The 15,539-nt window shown below is 31.8% G+C and overlaps 1 protein-coding gene across 9 annotated transcripts in view; it reads right to left on the reverse strand.

Moving 5' to 3' along the window:
* Stag1 (STAG1 cohesin complex component) overlaps positions 1-15,539 on the reverse strand; it is a 360,462-nt gene that overhangs the window by 43,950 nt on the left and 300,973 nt on the right. For all 9 annotated transcript variants that reach the window (XM_040269835.2, XM_005327048.4, XM_078043362.1 and 6 more), the window contains one exon: positions 4,104-4,184. In XM_040269835.2, coding sequence (XP_040125769.1) covers positions 4,104-4,184 — 81 coding nt within the window. The remainder of the gene's footprint in view (positions 1-4,103; positions 4,185-15,539) is intronic.

Here is a 15,539-nt window from a genome sequence, read left to right on the forward strand (position 1 = left end):
GTAAATCGTACTTTAAAAGTCACTGTCTCTTTGAAGGTAAGAACAGGATCCAGGTAGACAGGTTTCTGAAACTGAGGAAGCTTTATCCCTGCCAGAAAGAAAGCAAGTTCCGAAACCTGGAGACCAAGGGGGATTGCAAATATAGAATGGCACACTTAATAAAATGTTGAAACAATGATTTTTAAGCTTCTACCTTTCTAAGATGAATACATTTATTTCTGGTAGAGAATTTTAAAATGTTAGAATTGGATAAAATTTTGAAGTTAGAACTTACTATGAATAGTCAGTTATTTCTGTATTCTAGCTTAAAAAAAAATTCTGAGCTGAACAAGAAATGGTACTAAATAAGATCTAGTTCTTTCTCCCCTAACCTTTTTAGATCAATTAAGCAATTTTGATTGGAGATATATTAACAGAAACATCTCTTTTAAAGAACAACTCTGGAGTCATGGAAAGACCAAAAGGAAAGCCTTAAAACTAACTGAATAGTTAATGAAGATAGAATTCTTAAGAAACAGAAGGTGGCAGGGAAGTATTCTGGAATAAAAAAAGTGAAATAAAATGGTTATATACTAGTGAAAATTTGTTCTTATAGGGATAGTTTTATTTGTCATCCTTGGCTCCATTCCCTTCACCTCAAGTCAGTTAACTCTGCAGACAGAAGAGATGTTCTCATAGAAATTCTGGGCAAGGACCTAGTTGAGCTATTTCTTTATTGTTCACTGCTACATTGAAGAGAAGGAATGAGAGAAAGCAGCCCACAGGTTTTTATTCATTTGAGCTCATTTCTAGGAAAGTATGTCTGTGGAAAGAAAACCAAGATTGAAGGGATTTGGCCACCACCAGTCGCACCTTCACCCTTACTCCTTCTCTTTAGTTTGTTTGGAGATGAAAATTGGAATTTGTGGAGTACAACTCTAGTCAAGATGGTGATGAACAAATTTTGTAGTTACTATACCTCTAATAATTTCACCTGCAGTTATGTAGGAAATGTTGACTTCTTTTAGGAATAAGTTCCTGATTCAGAAGGCAGGGATGTTTGCCTGCCCCAGACCCTCCCTACTGTAGTCCAGAACAGAAATATGCAGAATAAAGTAAGGTAGAATATCATAATTTTAAGACTACAGAAAGCAGGACAGCTTTTCTCAAAAGGAAAAAAAATTGAGGATAAATTCTAGATATTTAGGGCAAACAAAGAGATAGGGTCTTTAGCCCTCTGTTTACCTTGCCTTTTAAATGTCTTTGTATATGTCCAGAGGAACTGAAAGAAGATTCTTTCTGCTATAGAAAAGAAATTGAAGGCCATTTCTATAGGACTAGCACTAGGGGGCACTGGAGCAAAATATACTGAACATGACCTGTTCAGCTTCAACTCTGGAAATTATAAGAGGAAATGCCCATTGGTAAAACCCAGTTCAATTCCATTTCAAATAAAGGTCTAATGCTGTTCTTGATAATAGTCTACACATATACTTTATTTCATAAAATTTTTACTGTTGAGTTAAATTATATCTTGAAATCAAGCTTCAAATATAACTACCATTCATAATCTTCTGATTGATCGTATTCCTGACAATACAGAAGAAAAATAAATTTTATAAGCACTCTCTAAAAAGCAATTTGGCAGTAATGCATAAAGAATGTTCAACATACGTATAACTGTCGACAAGGCAATTCCACTTTTTAAGAATATAAGATAAGGAAAATGCAGAACAAAATTTTAGCCAGAATACCCATCATGGCGTTAACTTTATTTAATAAAAATGTTTAAAACCATTCAAGAGGAGAGTGGCAAAATAAACTATAATGTAGATTATTGATGTATGTACAATATTACATTAAAATATTTTGTATAATAATTTTCTTACCTAAAGAAAATGTTAATTTAAGAGACGCAAAATTATAAATATGATTTTAGTATGATTAGAAATATATGTAAGAAATAGAACTAAAAATCCCCTACATCTTATTACGTGCCAATAAAAACTATGGAAACAAAGCACATCAAAACTAAAAGTGGAAATCCATAGGTGATGTAACTTGGTAGTTTTGTTTCTCTTTCCCTTTTTTCTTTCTTTGTTACAACAAGCATGTGCTCAAAAGAGTGAAATTTTATGAAAACCTTGTAATTTATACCAAAAACCTATCAGCATAACTTATTAGTTAATAATAGAGATGACTTCTACAGAATTTTAAATGAGTTTCTGTAAATGTACTAATGACTAGGGAACCAAACCATGATGGTCACCTGGCTTGCTTCCTCACTAGCTAAATGACTCATTCAATTTTAATCTTTTTTTTCAACAAAATAACTTCATGTAATAAAAATATTATATAAAGTTATTTTGTTGAAAAAAAGGTTATTTCCAAATGACATTACAAATGTTAACATTTATAAATATGCTAATATCTATTATATTACATTTAAAATTAAGGAAAACATTAAAGGGGAATAAAGGGATAGAGTTTCAGGTGCATCATTACTAATTCCTCCATATACTTTAACTGGCATTACAACTCTGACATTTGAAATCAAAATAACTTCCCATCTAAATGTCTGTAGGCATAAAGAATGATGAAATGAAATCTACCTATGTAACATAATTTAATGATTAGCAAATATTACCAATTTGTGATCAGCTGCATCAACCAATTTGCCCTTAGAAAATTTGTTAAAAATAAAATCTATAACAAAACCCTCCAGAACTAGTTGTATTAAAAGCTTAATACAATAATTTAAAGAGCACTAACAGTAAGCATCAGATTGAGATTCAAATGACTTATTATAAAATGGGATTATAACATCTACTTTATAGATGCAAATGCAAATAAATTCTCAAATTATTAATCAGGAAGGGAAAAAGAAAAAAAATTGTTTCTCTAAGAAAATTATGCTCCAGATTAAGCTGGTGGTTTTATAGCAAATATCAATTATCTTTAGGGCTAAATAGCTTTCGTTTGTTAAGATGATATGTAAACATCAAACCTCTCATTCCATAAAACCACTGAAAAAATTATTGTGATATTTATATCAGGTAATTACAATGTGTGAAATATTTTTTTGTCTTGATTCACTTCATGGTTCTATTCATGGTATCTTGTTTTCTTTTAAGTTATTTTTTTACTATGAGTTTACTTAAAATTTTATTTATAGAAATTCCTTAAGGCGGGTTCCTTCACAAGAGATTTAGATTTGGTTCTGTTAGGTATTTGGTAATCTACCACTTTAGAACACTTAAAATAAAAACCTCAACTTGTTCTTATCTTTATCTTTCCTTTTTTTTAACCACTGAAATAGTTAGAATCCAGAGTAAAACCTAAGTGAAAACTAGTTCATAGTTATAAACTTTCAAGGGAAATGTATCTTTCCACACCTTTAGTCAATAAAAAATTAATACAGGATATTTTCCTTAACCCCCACCTCATGAATGGAGCTGGTATACATTTATTTCTATTTACCCTTGTTCTTGGCCATAGTTCTTTACTATTTCTTGATTTTGTCAGAGATTTGTGGCCATCTACTAGACATACTACCTGGGAAGGATGTTGTGCATTTTCTGTATTAAAGATCCTCAGCGTAAAATAAAGGCTTCAGTACTTTTAAAATTTTCTTTGATTCTCAATTACACTTAATCTGTGGCATATTTTCCTTTTAGTTTTGCATAATTATGAATAGACTAAACAAAAGTATCTAACATTTTAAATTGTTTTTCACTTAAAAGAGAGCTATTTGCTTTGAACTCATAGCTGCCAAACAGCCAGAATCAAAAGCTACACTTACCTTTCACTATTTGTTCTTCCTTATAGCATGTCACCTATAGAGCTCTTGCGTCTACCAGTTATTTTTTTAAAAGTATTTTAATTGTGTGTTGTGTGGGCTTATGTTTGCATATATGTAAATTGTGTCTAATGCTTGAAGACTGGATATTTTCTAAAAAGGTAAAGATAAATACTCATAAAGCAAGAACTGGTAACAATAAATTATTGTATTTTTATTGAAGATTATAATAATTTATATAACTGATAAATTATTTAATCATGAGTTAAGCAAGATTATAATAATAATAATAATAACCTTTCTGCCTATAGAAACTGTTACTTACTTTGGAAGGAGAACCATCAGTAATTTTCACCAACTGCCAAAGAATCGAATAATGGGAACATTGCAGTGCTTGTACAACTATCTGTATAAAATGAAAAAAAATTATTCAATAAAAAATTCAAACAAATTAGACAATTTATGTTTTCACAGTACTAGGAGAATAATACTTACAATGATTTTTATTTATAATAAAATAGAGTTCAATTCCAATTTTTACAGAATGGATAAAATATGAGTTAAACAAAAGATAAACCAACACATTTACCTAGAGAATAAAAATAGAATATCTTTTTATGTGGGGCAAAGGGGAGTACTGGTAATTTAACCCAGGGGCACTTTACCACTGAGTTACATCTTCAGTCCCACTTCTTTATTTTTATTTTGAGATAGGGCCCTGCTAAGTTGCTGAAGCTGGCTTTGAACTTGCAATCCACTTGCCTCAGCCTCCCAAGTTGTTACAAGCATGTGCCAGAGGAGAATATATCTTGATAATATGAACCCAAATAACATGTTAAAACACAAATATAAAATGTATGAAATTACTATTATCCAAATTTTGAAACTGAAATATTCTACTTATTCTTTTTAAAAGTGTTTTTAATGTGAAAAGTAATATTTATACCAAAGATGTGTAAAACAAATATTAAGCTTACTAAATAAATATAAAGTAAAAATATTTGTGTAACTAAACTCTAGATCAAGAAATAGAACACTGTTAGCATTTCACCCCAATATCATCTTTATCTTTTCCTATGAGTAAGTTATTTTGATTTATCCAGCAATCAGTATATTGTAAGTACATAAGTCTATGATTTCTCTCTCTGATTTTAGAGGTTGTCAGTTTTTGTTCTCAGGATCTTGTTACACTCTTTAATTACTAAGGACCCAAAAAGGTTGTTGTTATTTGAGATATATCTATGAATAGTACCATATTAGAAAATTTTTTTAAAAATCATAAAATACTTTGAATTCAAATATAAAAATATTGACTATATTTTAATAATTTTTCTGAAAAAATGCACTAAATTTTTTATTTTTAGTTGTAGATGGGCATAATACATTAATTAACTTATTTATTTTTATGTGGTGCTGAGGATTGAACCCATTGCCTCACACATGCTAGGCAAGCGCTCTCCACTGAGCTTTATAACCCCAACCTCAAAAATGTGCTGAAATTTATAAAACACAAAATTTTATTGAGTGACAGATTTTGCAAATCTCTTTAGTCTGCTCTAATAGAAAAATGAATTTTCCTATCTGCTTCTGCACTCTCTTTTGTAATATATTGTTTTGATTGAAGTATATGAAGAAAATCTGAAGTATATGAAGTAGTTGAAATAAGAACACATATTTTAGTATCTTTTGTAGATAAATATGGATATTCTGTTATAATACCAATATTTCCCTAAATAGCTGAGAGAATGAAAATGAATAAAAGGAAGTAATATCTTATCTTACTATGCAAATAGTTTTGACATCAGGACCTCCCCTGGAGACCCCTAAGGGTGATCCCATAACCATAATTTGAGAACCATTGTTCTAGAAATTGGATTGATTTAACTTTATTAGACGTTACCAAACTGTATCCAAAATGATTATATGTAGTAGTTATTACTAGTTAATTGAGGCTCCACATTTTCATCAAAACTTGATATAATCAGGTGTGTGATATTTGGTGATTCTATTTTGTATGAATAGGATCTTAGTGAGGTTTTAATTTACATTTCTTTAATTACAATGAAGATGGCTACCTTTTTTTTTTTTTGAGAGAGAGAGAGAGAGAGAGAGAGAGAGAGAGAGAGAGAGAGAGAGAGAGAGAGAGAGAATATCTTTTTTGTAGATACACACAACACAATGCCTTTATTTTTACGTGGTGCCGAGAATCGAACCTGGGTCCCACCCGTGCTAGGTGAGTGCTCTACCGCTGAGCCACAATCCCAGCCTGATGACTGCCTTTTTTAAAAAATAATTTTTTAGTTGTTGATGGACCTTTGTTTTATTTATTTATATGTGGTGCCGAGAATCGAACCCAGTGCCTCACACATGCTGCACAAGCGCTCTACCACTGAGCTCCAACCTCAGCCTGTGGCTGCCCTTTTTTAAAAAAATATTTTTAGTTGTAGATGGACACAATACCTTTATTTTGTTTATTTAGTTTTTTTATGTGGTGTTGGGGATCGAACTCAGTGCCTCATGCATGCTAGGCAAGTGCTCTACGACTGAGCCACGACCCCAGCCGGCCCATGGCTGCCTTTTAAAAAAAAATTTATTATTGGCATCTGAATTCCTTCAGCTCTGAAATGTATAGTTCAAGTCTTTGTTTCTTATTTTCTAGGGAGACTAATAATAAATTCAGGAAAATAAGATTCATAACATAAAAAAGAATTCCATTTTGGGAAGGATTTTTACTGAAGTTTTGTTCAAATCCATGATATTCCTTTATTGTACCAAAACGTATCTCATAAAGTGATATTACATTATTTTACTTGCTAATTTTAGTGTTTCTATTATCATCATCCCCATATGATAAACTAAAAACCATAAAAATAAACATATGTAGAGAATGAGAGAGAAATCCCATAAATGGAATGCTGCAGAAAGTAGTTGTGAGCTTTGCTAGTTTTATTTTAAAATTATTGTGTTTCAGAACATTTAAGCAAAAGATATCTCCAAAGTGCCCACTTGAACACTGAAAATAACTCCTAAAAATTAGAGTTATCTCCTTCCTGCTCCAGTACTGGGCATTGAATCCCAGTACCTTTTTATTTTGAGACAGGGTCTTGCTAAATACCCAGGCTGGCCTCGAACTTACAATTCCTCTTGCCTCAGCTTCCCAAGTGGCTGTGATTACAGGAGTGCAGCAGTGACCAGATGAGACAATGTCAGGGTTTCAATAAACATAATTAACATAACTCATTCATATCAAAATGCAGAAACAAGACTATGGACACACTGTAAAGATTAGTGTTAAATAAATCACCTTGGTATACTTAGAAGATGTTCAAAGACAGTACACCTAATGGTTTCTGAGACCCTTTTGATAAGCTGTCACTTACAATCCCAAATACAATTGTAAAGGGGTTTTTGTGGAAGCAAAAGGCAAAATTTAAAAAAACAAAACAAAACAAACAAAAAAACTCTCAATTTAGCAGTTGTGTAGTTTAGTGGTAGAGTGCTTTCCTAGTATGCATAATGTCCTGGATTGGATTCCCAACACTGTAAAACAAACAAATAACAACAAAACAAAAACTAAAAGAAACTCTCCCCTTAAACAGTTCTCCTGAGTTTGAAACATCGATTATTAAATTACTAGAAGAGTGACAATAGCAATAAATGGGAAATTAAAATCTACAAAATAATGTTGAAGAATTGCTTAATTTTGGTTATATCATTTATTCTAATCTCTACCAGTGTAAATTTCTTTCCTTTTATTTTTATAATTCTATAGAAGTTTCTTGATGGTGCTTATGGAAAAAGGCACCTGCTTACTCTAATACCTATTTTCAAATAGAGAATTCACATTTTAATGTTTTACACAATACTCTTGTCTCAGCCTCCCAAGTCGCTAGGTTGTGTGAGCCATTGTGCCCAGGTTGTTTACTTTTAAAGAAGCTCCACTGCATTATTTTAAATTAAAAAGCTTGCTCTCATTGCCTGAAAAGCATTTTGCTTTCTCACAGTACCATTATGTAATATCATAGTTACATAATATCAAATGTCAAAAGAAAATTCAGAACTATTCCATCAAGCTTCACTATCAGTCATTTTGATATTTATCCTCTGCACCAGCAATGTTATCCTAACTTGTCCAGAAGCCTTTATTCAGTAACTTCATCATTTTTGGAGCACAGACAAAACAAGAAGGACTAGCAATGAGAAACTGAAAAAGCCAAAAGAAACTGTTTTAACCTACGATCACTACCCTCCTCTTCTGTTTTTGTCTCGATTAACATTGTTCTGACCCTAAGGAGGGTCTTCAAATAGCACCATTAGTCTGATGACTAAGAATTTCTTTCAACCCCATTTCTCTGTCTTCATATTTCCATGAGGAAATGTTGTTCATGGGAGGAAACACTAATGTTCACTGCACATTTTTGGTAAATTAAGAAGCAGGAGTATCTTTTGTATCTTGCCCTCTTCCCACCCCCCAGCATGATACCAGTGCCCCAGAAAAAGTCAATTTCTGAATGACTAAGTGAAGCAGCAACTACCTACTTTCCCTAATGGTTATGGGGGTGAGAAATAAATTTCTACTGTGTTAACCACTGAGATTATGAGGTTAATCTATTACTAAAGCTAGTACCATATTAACTAATATAAAATTATCCTCTTTAAATTCATCTAAATTTCCTTGACTTTATGTCTTTAAAGGAACTACAGCTTTTTATATGTGATTAGCAGATTGAACCATTGAGAATCAATCAGCTTTCAGTTACTGATATCATATATCCTGAAGATGAACTGTTACTAATGTAAATAATACTGAGAAATAAGTTTCTGGAGTAATTAAGTTTAGAAAAACGAACTTACATAGAAAATTAAGTCTGAATTGAGACTATGGACAATTGTAAGGAAAAATTATTATATACATGTAACATATATGCATTTGTACATGTATGTTATCTATATGTGTTATCCACAACAGTGGATAAATTTGGATTCTTTGTTTTCTGCTTGCAAGAGACCTTAGGAGAAGGAAAATTAGTGGACATGTACATGACAGAAGAGAGGACTAAATGCTAGTCTGTTAATGATATGCAATATTACTATCATTGTTAGACTACTAACATAAGTGACAATGTCCACTTTGAAAAGGTCCTTTAGATGCAAATAAAATAATCAATATGGCCTCACCAAAGAGGATATAAAACTGGCAAATAGGAACATGAAAAAGGTGTTTAACATCATTACCATTAGGGAAATAAATTATCTGTTAAAAACACAGTGAGACACTATTATATAACTAGCAGGATGGCTAATGTTAAAATTACTGATATTATCAAACACCGACAAGGATGCAGAACAACTGGATCTCTCATACACTGCTGGGAGTAATGCAGAATAACACAGCCACTCTGAAAACTGATATGGCAGTTTCAAATAAAATTAAACATATACTTAGAGCAAGACCTCATTATTATACACATGGACATTTACTTTAAAGGAATGGAAACTTAAGTTCAAACAAAAATCTGTACACAAATGTTAATGACAGCCTTAGTTGTGAAAGCCAAAAGCTGGAAACAACACAAATATCTTTCAGTGAGTGAATGGATAAAACAACCTGTGATGTATCCAAACAGAGTAATATTAATCAGCAATAAGAAGAAACTGAGTAGTAAAAAGTGCAATATTATTCAGTAGTAAAAAGAAGTTTGATTCACAACTTTGAAGCAATAAAAAGAAACTGAGTAGTAAAAAGTGTAATATTATTCAGTAGTAAAAAGAAGTTTGATTCACAACTTTGATTAATCTCAAAAGCATTATCTTCAATGAAGACATTATGCTCTAAAGGGCTACACACTGTGTGATTCCACTTATCTGGAAAAAACTTATCTGAAAAAAACTATAATAATGAAAAACAGACCACTGGTGTCCAGGAGTTGCAGGTGGAGAAAGCATATGACTATAAAGGGATAGTATGCAGAACTGGTGAAACTGTTCTTTATTCTTACTGGGGTGGTGACTTTACAAATCTACACAAATATTAAAATTCACAAGACTGTACATAAAATGGAAAAAAGTCAATCCTATTATATGTAATTAAAAATAATAATAAACAAAAGGGCAAAAATCAGTTACATTTTTCTTGAAGAAATGTTAAGAAAAGCACAGCACTGATACAAATCATGTGAGATAAAGTAACAAATAATTTAGTAAAGAAGAAATATTCCTAACTCCTATCTAAGGTACTAATATATTACTAGCACTAGCAGACATACTATACGATAAAATTAAATAAATAAAATGTTTAGAAGCATAAAAAATTCAGGGAGTACAAGTTTAACTTCTGTCATTTAAGAATTAAAAGCCTTCCCAAAGAATGGCTACATAATGGGTTAATGCACTTTAATCCTTGATAATTCAGGACTCTAAGATATTACTACCAAGTTTATGTATAAATTCCAAGCACCTGAAGCAAGGAAGGATATGAAGAAAAATATGCTGACAATAAGTGCAGTGTAAATATACATTCCTTTCTTAATCTCTCTCTCTACTAATGTCCAAAAGGAGGTTTGGAAAGGATACTAGACCAACAGTATACATTATTCAACCTCAGGCCTACTTATAAAGGGTTCATAGCATTATTCTCTTCTCCCCAAACATGCTGTAAACAATATTTAAGAAAGATCTTGATATTTCCAATCTCAGTGATCTGAGTCTTACTATTGATATCTGTGAAAGCTGAGAATTAACACAGTTGTGGAGAACATACATTACACCTAACCTGTTAAAATAATAATGATATTTTTTGGAAACAGCATCACATAAAAGGATGGAAGTAGGGCATATCCATAATTTTGAGACAATATTTACTTCAAAAGATTCATGCAAATAAATCTGAAAGGTTTAGATATAATAAAATAAGGCTGGGGATATAGTTTAGTGGTAGGGTGCTTGCCTAGCATGTACCAACTCCTGGGTTTGATTCCCAGTACTGGCGGGAGTGAGGGGAAGTATAAAAATAAGACTATTAATAAGTATTTAAATGATTTGGAAAAGTTTTAATTTTTCCATATACTGGTGCATTATAGTTATGAATATGTATCATTCCCACATATTTCCCCTTTTCCTCCTCTCTCTACCTTGGAAAGGTTTCCAAAGTAAACATGAGAACAAAAACAAAAACAAACAGAAACCAACTGGTAATTCTGATTTCACAGAAATAAAAAACACATGGATAACATAATGATATATATAATTAATATTCTTAGTGAAAAAATACTGCAACAAATGACATAAAGAATAATACAAAAAAATTCTATAAATTAGAGTGAAACTAAAGATCCAATATACAACATCACTGTGCTCATAGTTAACAATATAGTGTGGTATATACTTAAAATGTGGCCACATGCCTATAATCCCAGTAGCTAAGAAGGCTGAGGCAGGAGGATCTCAAGTTCAAAGCCAGCCTCAGCAACTTAGTGAGACCCTGTATCAAACTAAAAAAATGAAAAGAACTAAGGATGTGGCTCAGTGGTTAAGCACTCCTGGGTTCAATCCCTGGTAACAGGAAAAAAAACCAAAACCCAAAAAACAAAAAACCCAACCAACCAACCAAACAAAACCCAACCAAAGACAGGAAAAAAAAAAAAATCCCCTTAAAACTAACAAGATCTCATGCTTTTTTTTTTTTAAACCAACCCAGAACTAAAAGCCCCAGGCTGAGTACACACAATGACAATGAACTATACATTTCAAAAAGCTGAAGTAAAGTATATTTAGAGTTTTCACTATAAAGAAAAGGTGTTTGAGGAGACAGATATATCTAACTTAAATATTATAAAACCTACATATGTATAGAAACATTAATTGTTACCTCTTTAACATATACAACTTTTATGACTTTATGGATCAGTTAAAAAATTTAAACCTAAGTTTAAAAACACAACAAAAAAAGGCAAAGTGTTAGAAAAAGTGATTTTTTATAGACCCATACAGATAATGATGTGATATATAAATTTAAGAAAACATAAAATAACTAGCATTTGAAAAACAAAATGGCCAGCTATAGTAGCACATGTAAGTAATCCCAAATATTTGGAAAGGTGAGGCAGGAGTATCACAAGTGTAAAGTCAGTCTAGGCAATTTAGCAAGAGTCTGTCTCAAAATGAAAAAGGGCTGGGGATGCAGCTCAGTGGTAGAATATCCTTGGGTTCAGTCTCTAGTTCCGTAAGAAGTAGTAGGGGAAAAGAAAAGCAAACAAAAATTTCAAAATGATATACCATAGTAGCCATACAAAAAATACTAAAATGAAAAAATATAAAACAGTATCTAACCACACATTATTTTTCAAACAGCTATTAACTCAGAGTTTAAGCTCTGATTTAATTCATGATTTAATGAGAAGACAAATAGCAATTACTATAATTTAATAACTGGTCAGATAAAGTAGACACATACGGATCAGGTGTTGAGGGGAAAGAAGAGAGGCTCACATACTGGATAGTAAGTAAAAGTGAAAACAGGCCAGGTACAGAGGTATATGCCTGTAATCCCAGACTTAGAAGGCTGAGGCAGGAAGACTGAAAGCTCAAGGCCAACCTCAGCAACTTAGTGAGGACCTCAGCAATTTTACATAATCTTGTCTCAAAATTAAAAAAAAAAAAATTTTTTTTTAAAGGGCTGGAGTTGTAGCTCAGTGATAGAGCATCCTGGGTTCAATCCTCATGCCAATAAATAAATAAATAAATAACATTAGGAAAATATTCCTAGACAGGCAAACATCTGTTAATAGTTTGTGTGTGTGTGTGTGTGTGTAGGGGTGGATTGAACCCAGGACCTAGTGCTTGTTGTAACACTGAGCTTCACCCCCAAGCCCTCTATACTAAATCTGAAAGAAAAGGGTTAAAGATTTAATCTTGCAAAAAAAGAGGAAATTTCAAAGAATGCTTTGATAAACTGAACACAATAAGGCTTAAGTATAAACAAACAAACAAAAAAAAGAATGAGAAGAAAGCAGGTCACAGAGGACCTTACAGGAAAGTGAACATACATTCTAGTTTATGCTTATGTTTTAGAGCAACTAATAACAGTATCTCCTTTTACTTTTAAGAGAAAACACACACACACACACACACACACACACACACACACAATAGTGTCACCTTTCTAGGACAAAAGAAATCTGGATGCTATTAAAATTCAGAGAGATCCTTGACAGCAGAGTGCTAAGATTAGATGTTTTGAAAAAAAATACTATAACAGCAAAAAGTAGTAGTTTTCAAAAATGTATTATATCACCCCCAGCTCTAATACCAGTAACTTTGCTTCTAACCTATGAGCATTTTCCCATTTCTCATGTCCTGGTTAACCATTCTATTAAATTTCATGTATATAATTGCCCTTGCTCTTAAAAAAGTCTTTTTTTCTTAATCACATATATCACTTACACATACCAATAGATGATATACTGTTTAACTGATAGTTTTTGAGCTTTTAAAAAATGGTGTCATGCTACATGTAGTCTGAGAGATCAATTATACTTCACCTTACCCATCCCTCTAAAGGACGAACCATAGAGATTTTTTTTTTTTGATTACAAATGTTCATCCTCCATCCCTGAAAATTCGTTCAAGAAATAGTTTAACAACTTCCATTCTTAGTTTATTTTAAATATTTTTTTGCAATCATTACATAACTGAGTTTTGTACCTCTGTAATAAAAATTATATCAAACTTTCCTTGGTTCTGAAATTTCTACTATGTGATAGTTTTCTTTTGTTTTTCAGGTTGTATTACTTTCTGGGGTTTTCTAAGCCTAGAAATACACACTGGTCTGACTTTGAAAAAATCTTTATCAGATAAGAAACAATCACTCTCTTATTTTTTCAATCAAAAACAATTTAATGTATCACTTATACAAACCCATAGTCATGTAATCAGCAAAGTAATCATGATATAAAACAGATTGATCACTCCTCAAATTCCCAGATCCTTTTATAGTCAGCCTCTTCCCTGTATCTGAAAACCTATTTTCTGACCCCATATGAGTTCTAATTGCTTTTTACCCTCACAAGTATCTGGTAATATCAGATTTTTAAATTTCTTCTTTAGCCCTTCTAATAGATTTGTAATGGTATCCCACTGTGGTTTTAACCTATATTTCTCCAATGATGTTTCTTTTCATGTGCTTATTTGCCATTCATTTTTGGTATTATCTGTTCAATTCTTTTGTTCATTTTTAAAATACTGGGTTGTTTTTATTACTATTGAATTTTGAGAAATCTTTCTATTTTTGTATAAAAGTTCTTTATCAGATATGGGATTTATAAATATTCACCAGCAATTGGCCTGTGTTTGATTTTGATTCTCTTTTAGTTTTTAATTTTAATGAAGATTAATGTATTTTTTTTTCTGTTTTTGGTATTAGCTAATTTCTTGATTAAAACAAGGTCACAAAGATTTTTCTCATGTTTTCTGCTAGAAGTTTTATAGTACCAGGTTTTACATTTAGGTCTATAATCTGTTTTGGGATTTTTTGTTTAAATATCAGGTCTCACTATGTTGCCCAGAATGATCCTGAATTCCTAGGCTCCAGTCATTCTGTCTCAGCCTTCCAAATAGCAGGGATTATAAGTATGTTCCACAGTGCCTGGCTGAATTAATTTTTGTATATAGTATGAATATGGATTTTTTCCTACACATTTTTGTGAAAGATTATTGTTTTTCTAAAGAAATGCTTTGGTATCTGTGGAAAGAAACAAAATCAATTGACCATGTATGTACACAGGACTCTAATTCTGGACTCTTTATCCTGCTCTTTCAATGTATATATATCTATAGTTTCTTTCTTTTTTTTTTTTGGTATTGGGGGATTGAACCCAGTGGTTTTTAACTACTGAGTAATGTTATATTCCCAGCCTTTTAAAAAATATTTTATTTAGAGACAGGATCTTGCCAAGCTGCTTATGGCCTCAGTAAGTTGCTGAGATGCTCATGCCTCAGCCTCCCGAGCAGCTGAGATTATAGGCATGCACCACTGCACCCAGCTATCTATTCTTTCTTTAATACTATATCATCTTGATTAGGGTTTACAGTCCTGAAATCAAGAAGTGTGTATCTCCTCTGTGCTTTTAAAATTCTTTTAGCTCTTTTGCTTTTCCATATGAATATTTTCCATACGATATTATAGTCAAGTTGTCAGTTTCTACAAAAAATTCTACTCGGATTTTAACTAGAACTGTTAAATCTACAGATCAGTTTGGAGAGAACTGACAGTAACAACCCTGAATCTTCCAATTAATAAACATAATTTTCATTTTCTTATTTCTTTTATTAATGATTTGTAGGTTTAATCATATAGATTATGCACATATTTAAAAATTTTTTTTAGTTGTAGGTGGACACAATACCTTTATTTTATTTATTTTTATGTGATGCTGAGGATCAAACATAGTGCCTCAAATGTGCCAGACAGGCACTCTACCTGAGCCACAACCCCAGAGCCTATTTTGCTAGTTTTATACCTAAGTATTTCATGTGTCTGTAGATATTGTAAATGACACATTTTATAAAATTTCATTTTCCAATTGTTCACTGTAAAACAATGGATTTTTAAATCTAAAAGCATCAACATCAGATTACATGGTAAAATATATAATATAGAATGGTATACAATTCAAATCAAGTTTCTTGACCACTATAGATCTCTAGTTTTCCATTGAGAAAGCCCTGGTTAACAGTTTATATCTCATCCCAGAAATAATCTGTG

This window comes from Ictidomys tridecemlineatus, chromosome 3 (assembly GCF_052094955.1).
Source record: "Ictidomys tridecemlineatus isolate mIctTri1 chromosome 3, mIctTri1.hap1, whole genome shotgun sequence".
NCBI lineage: Eukaryota > Metazoa > Chordata > Mammalia > Rodentia > Sciuridae > Ictidomys > Ictidomys tridecemlineatus.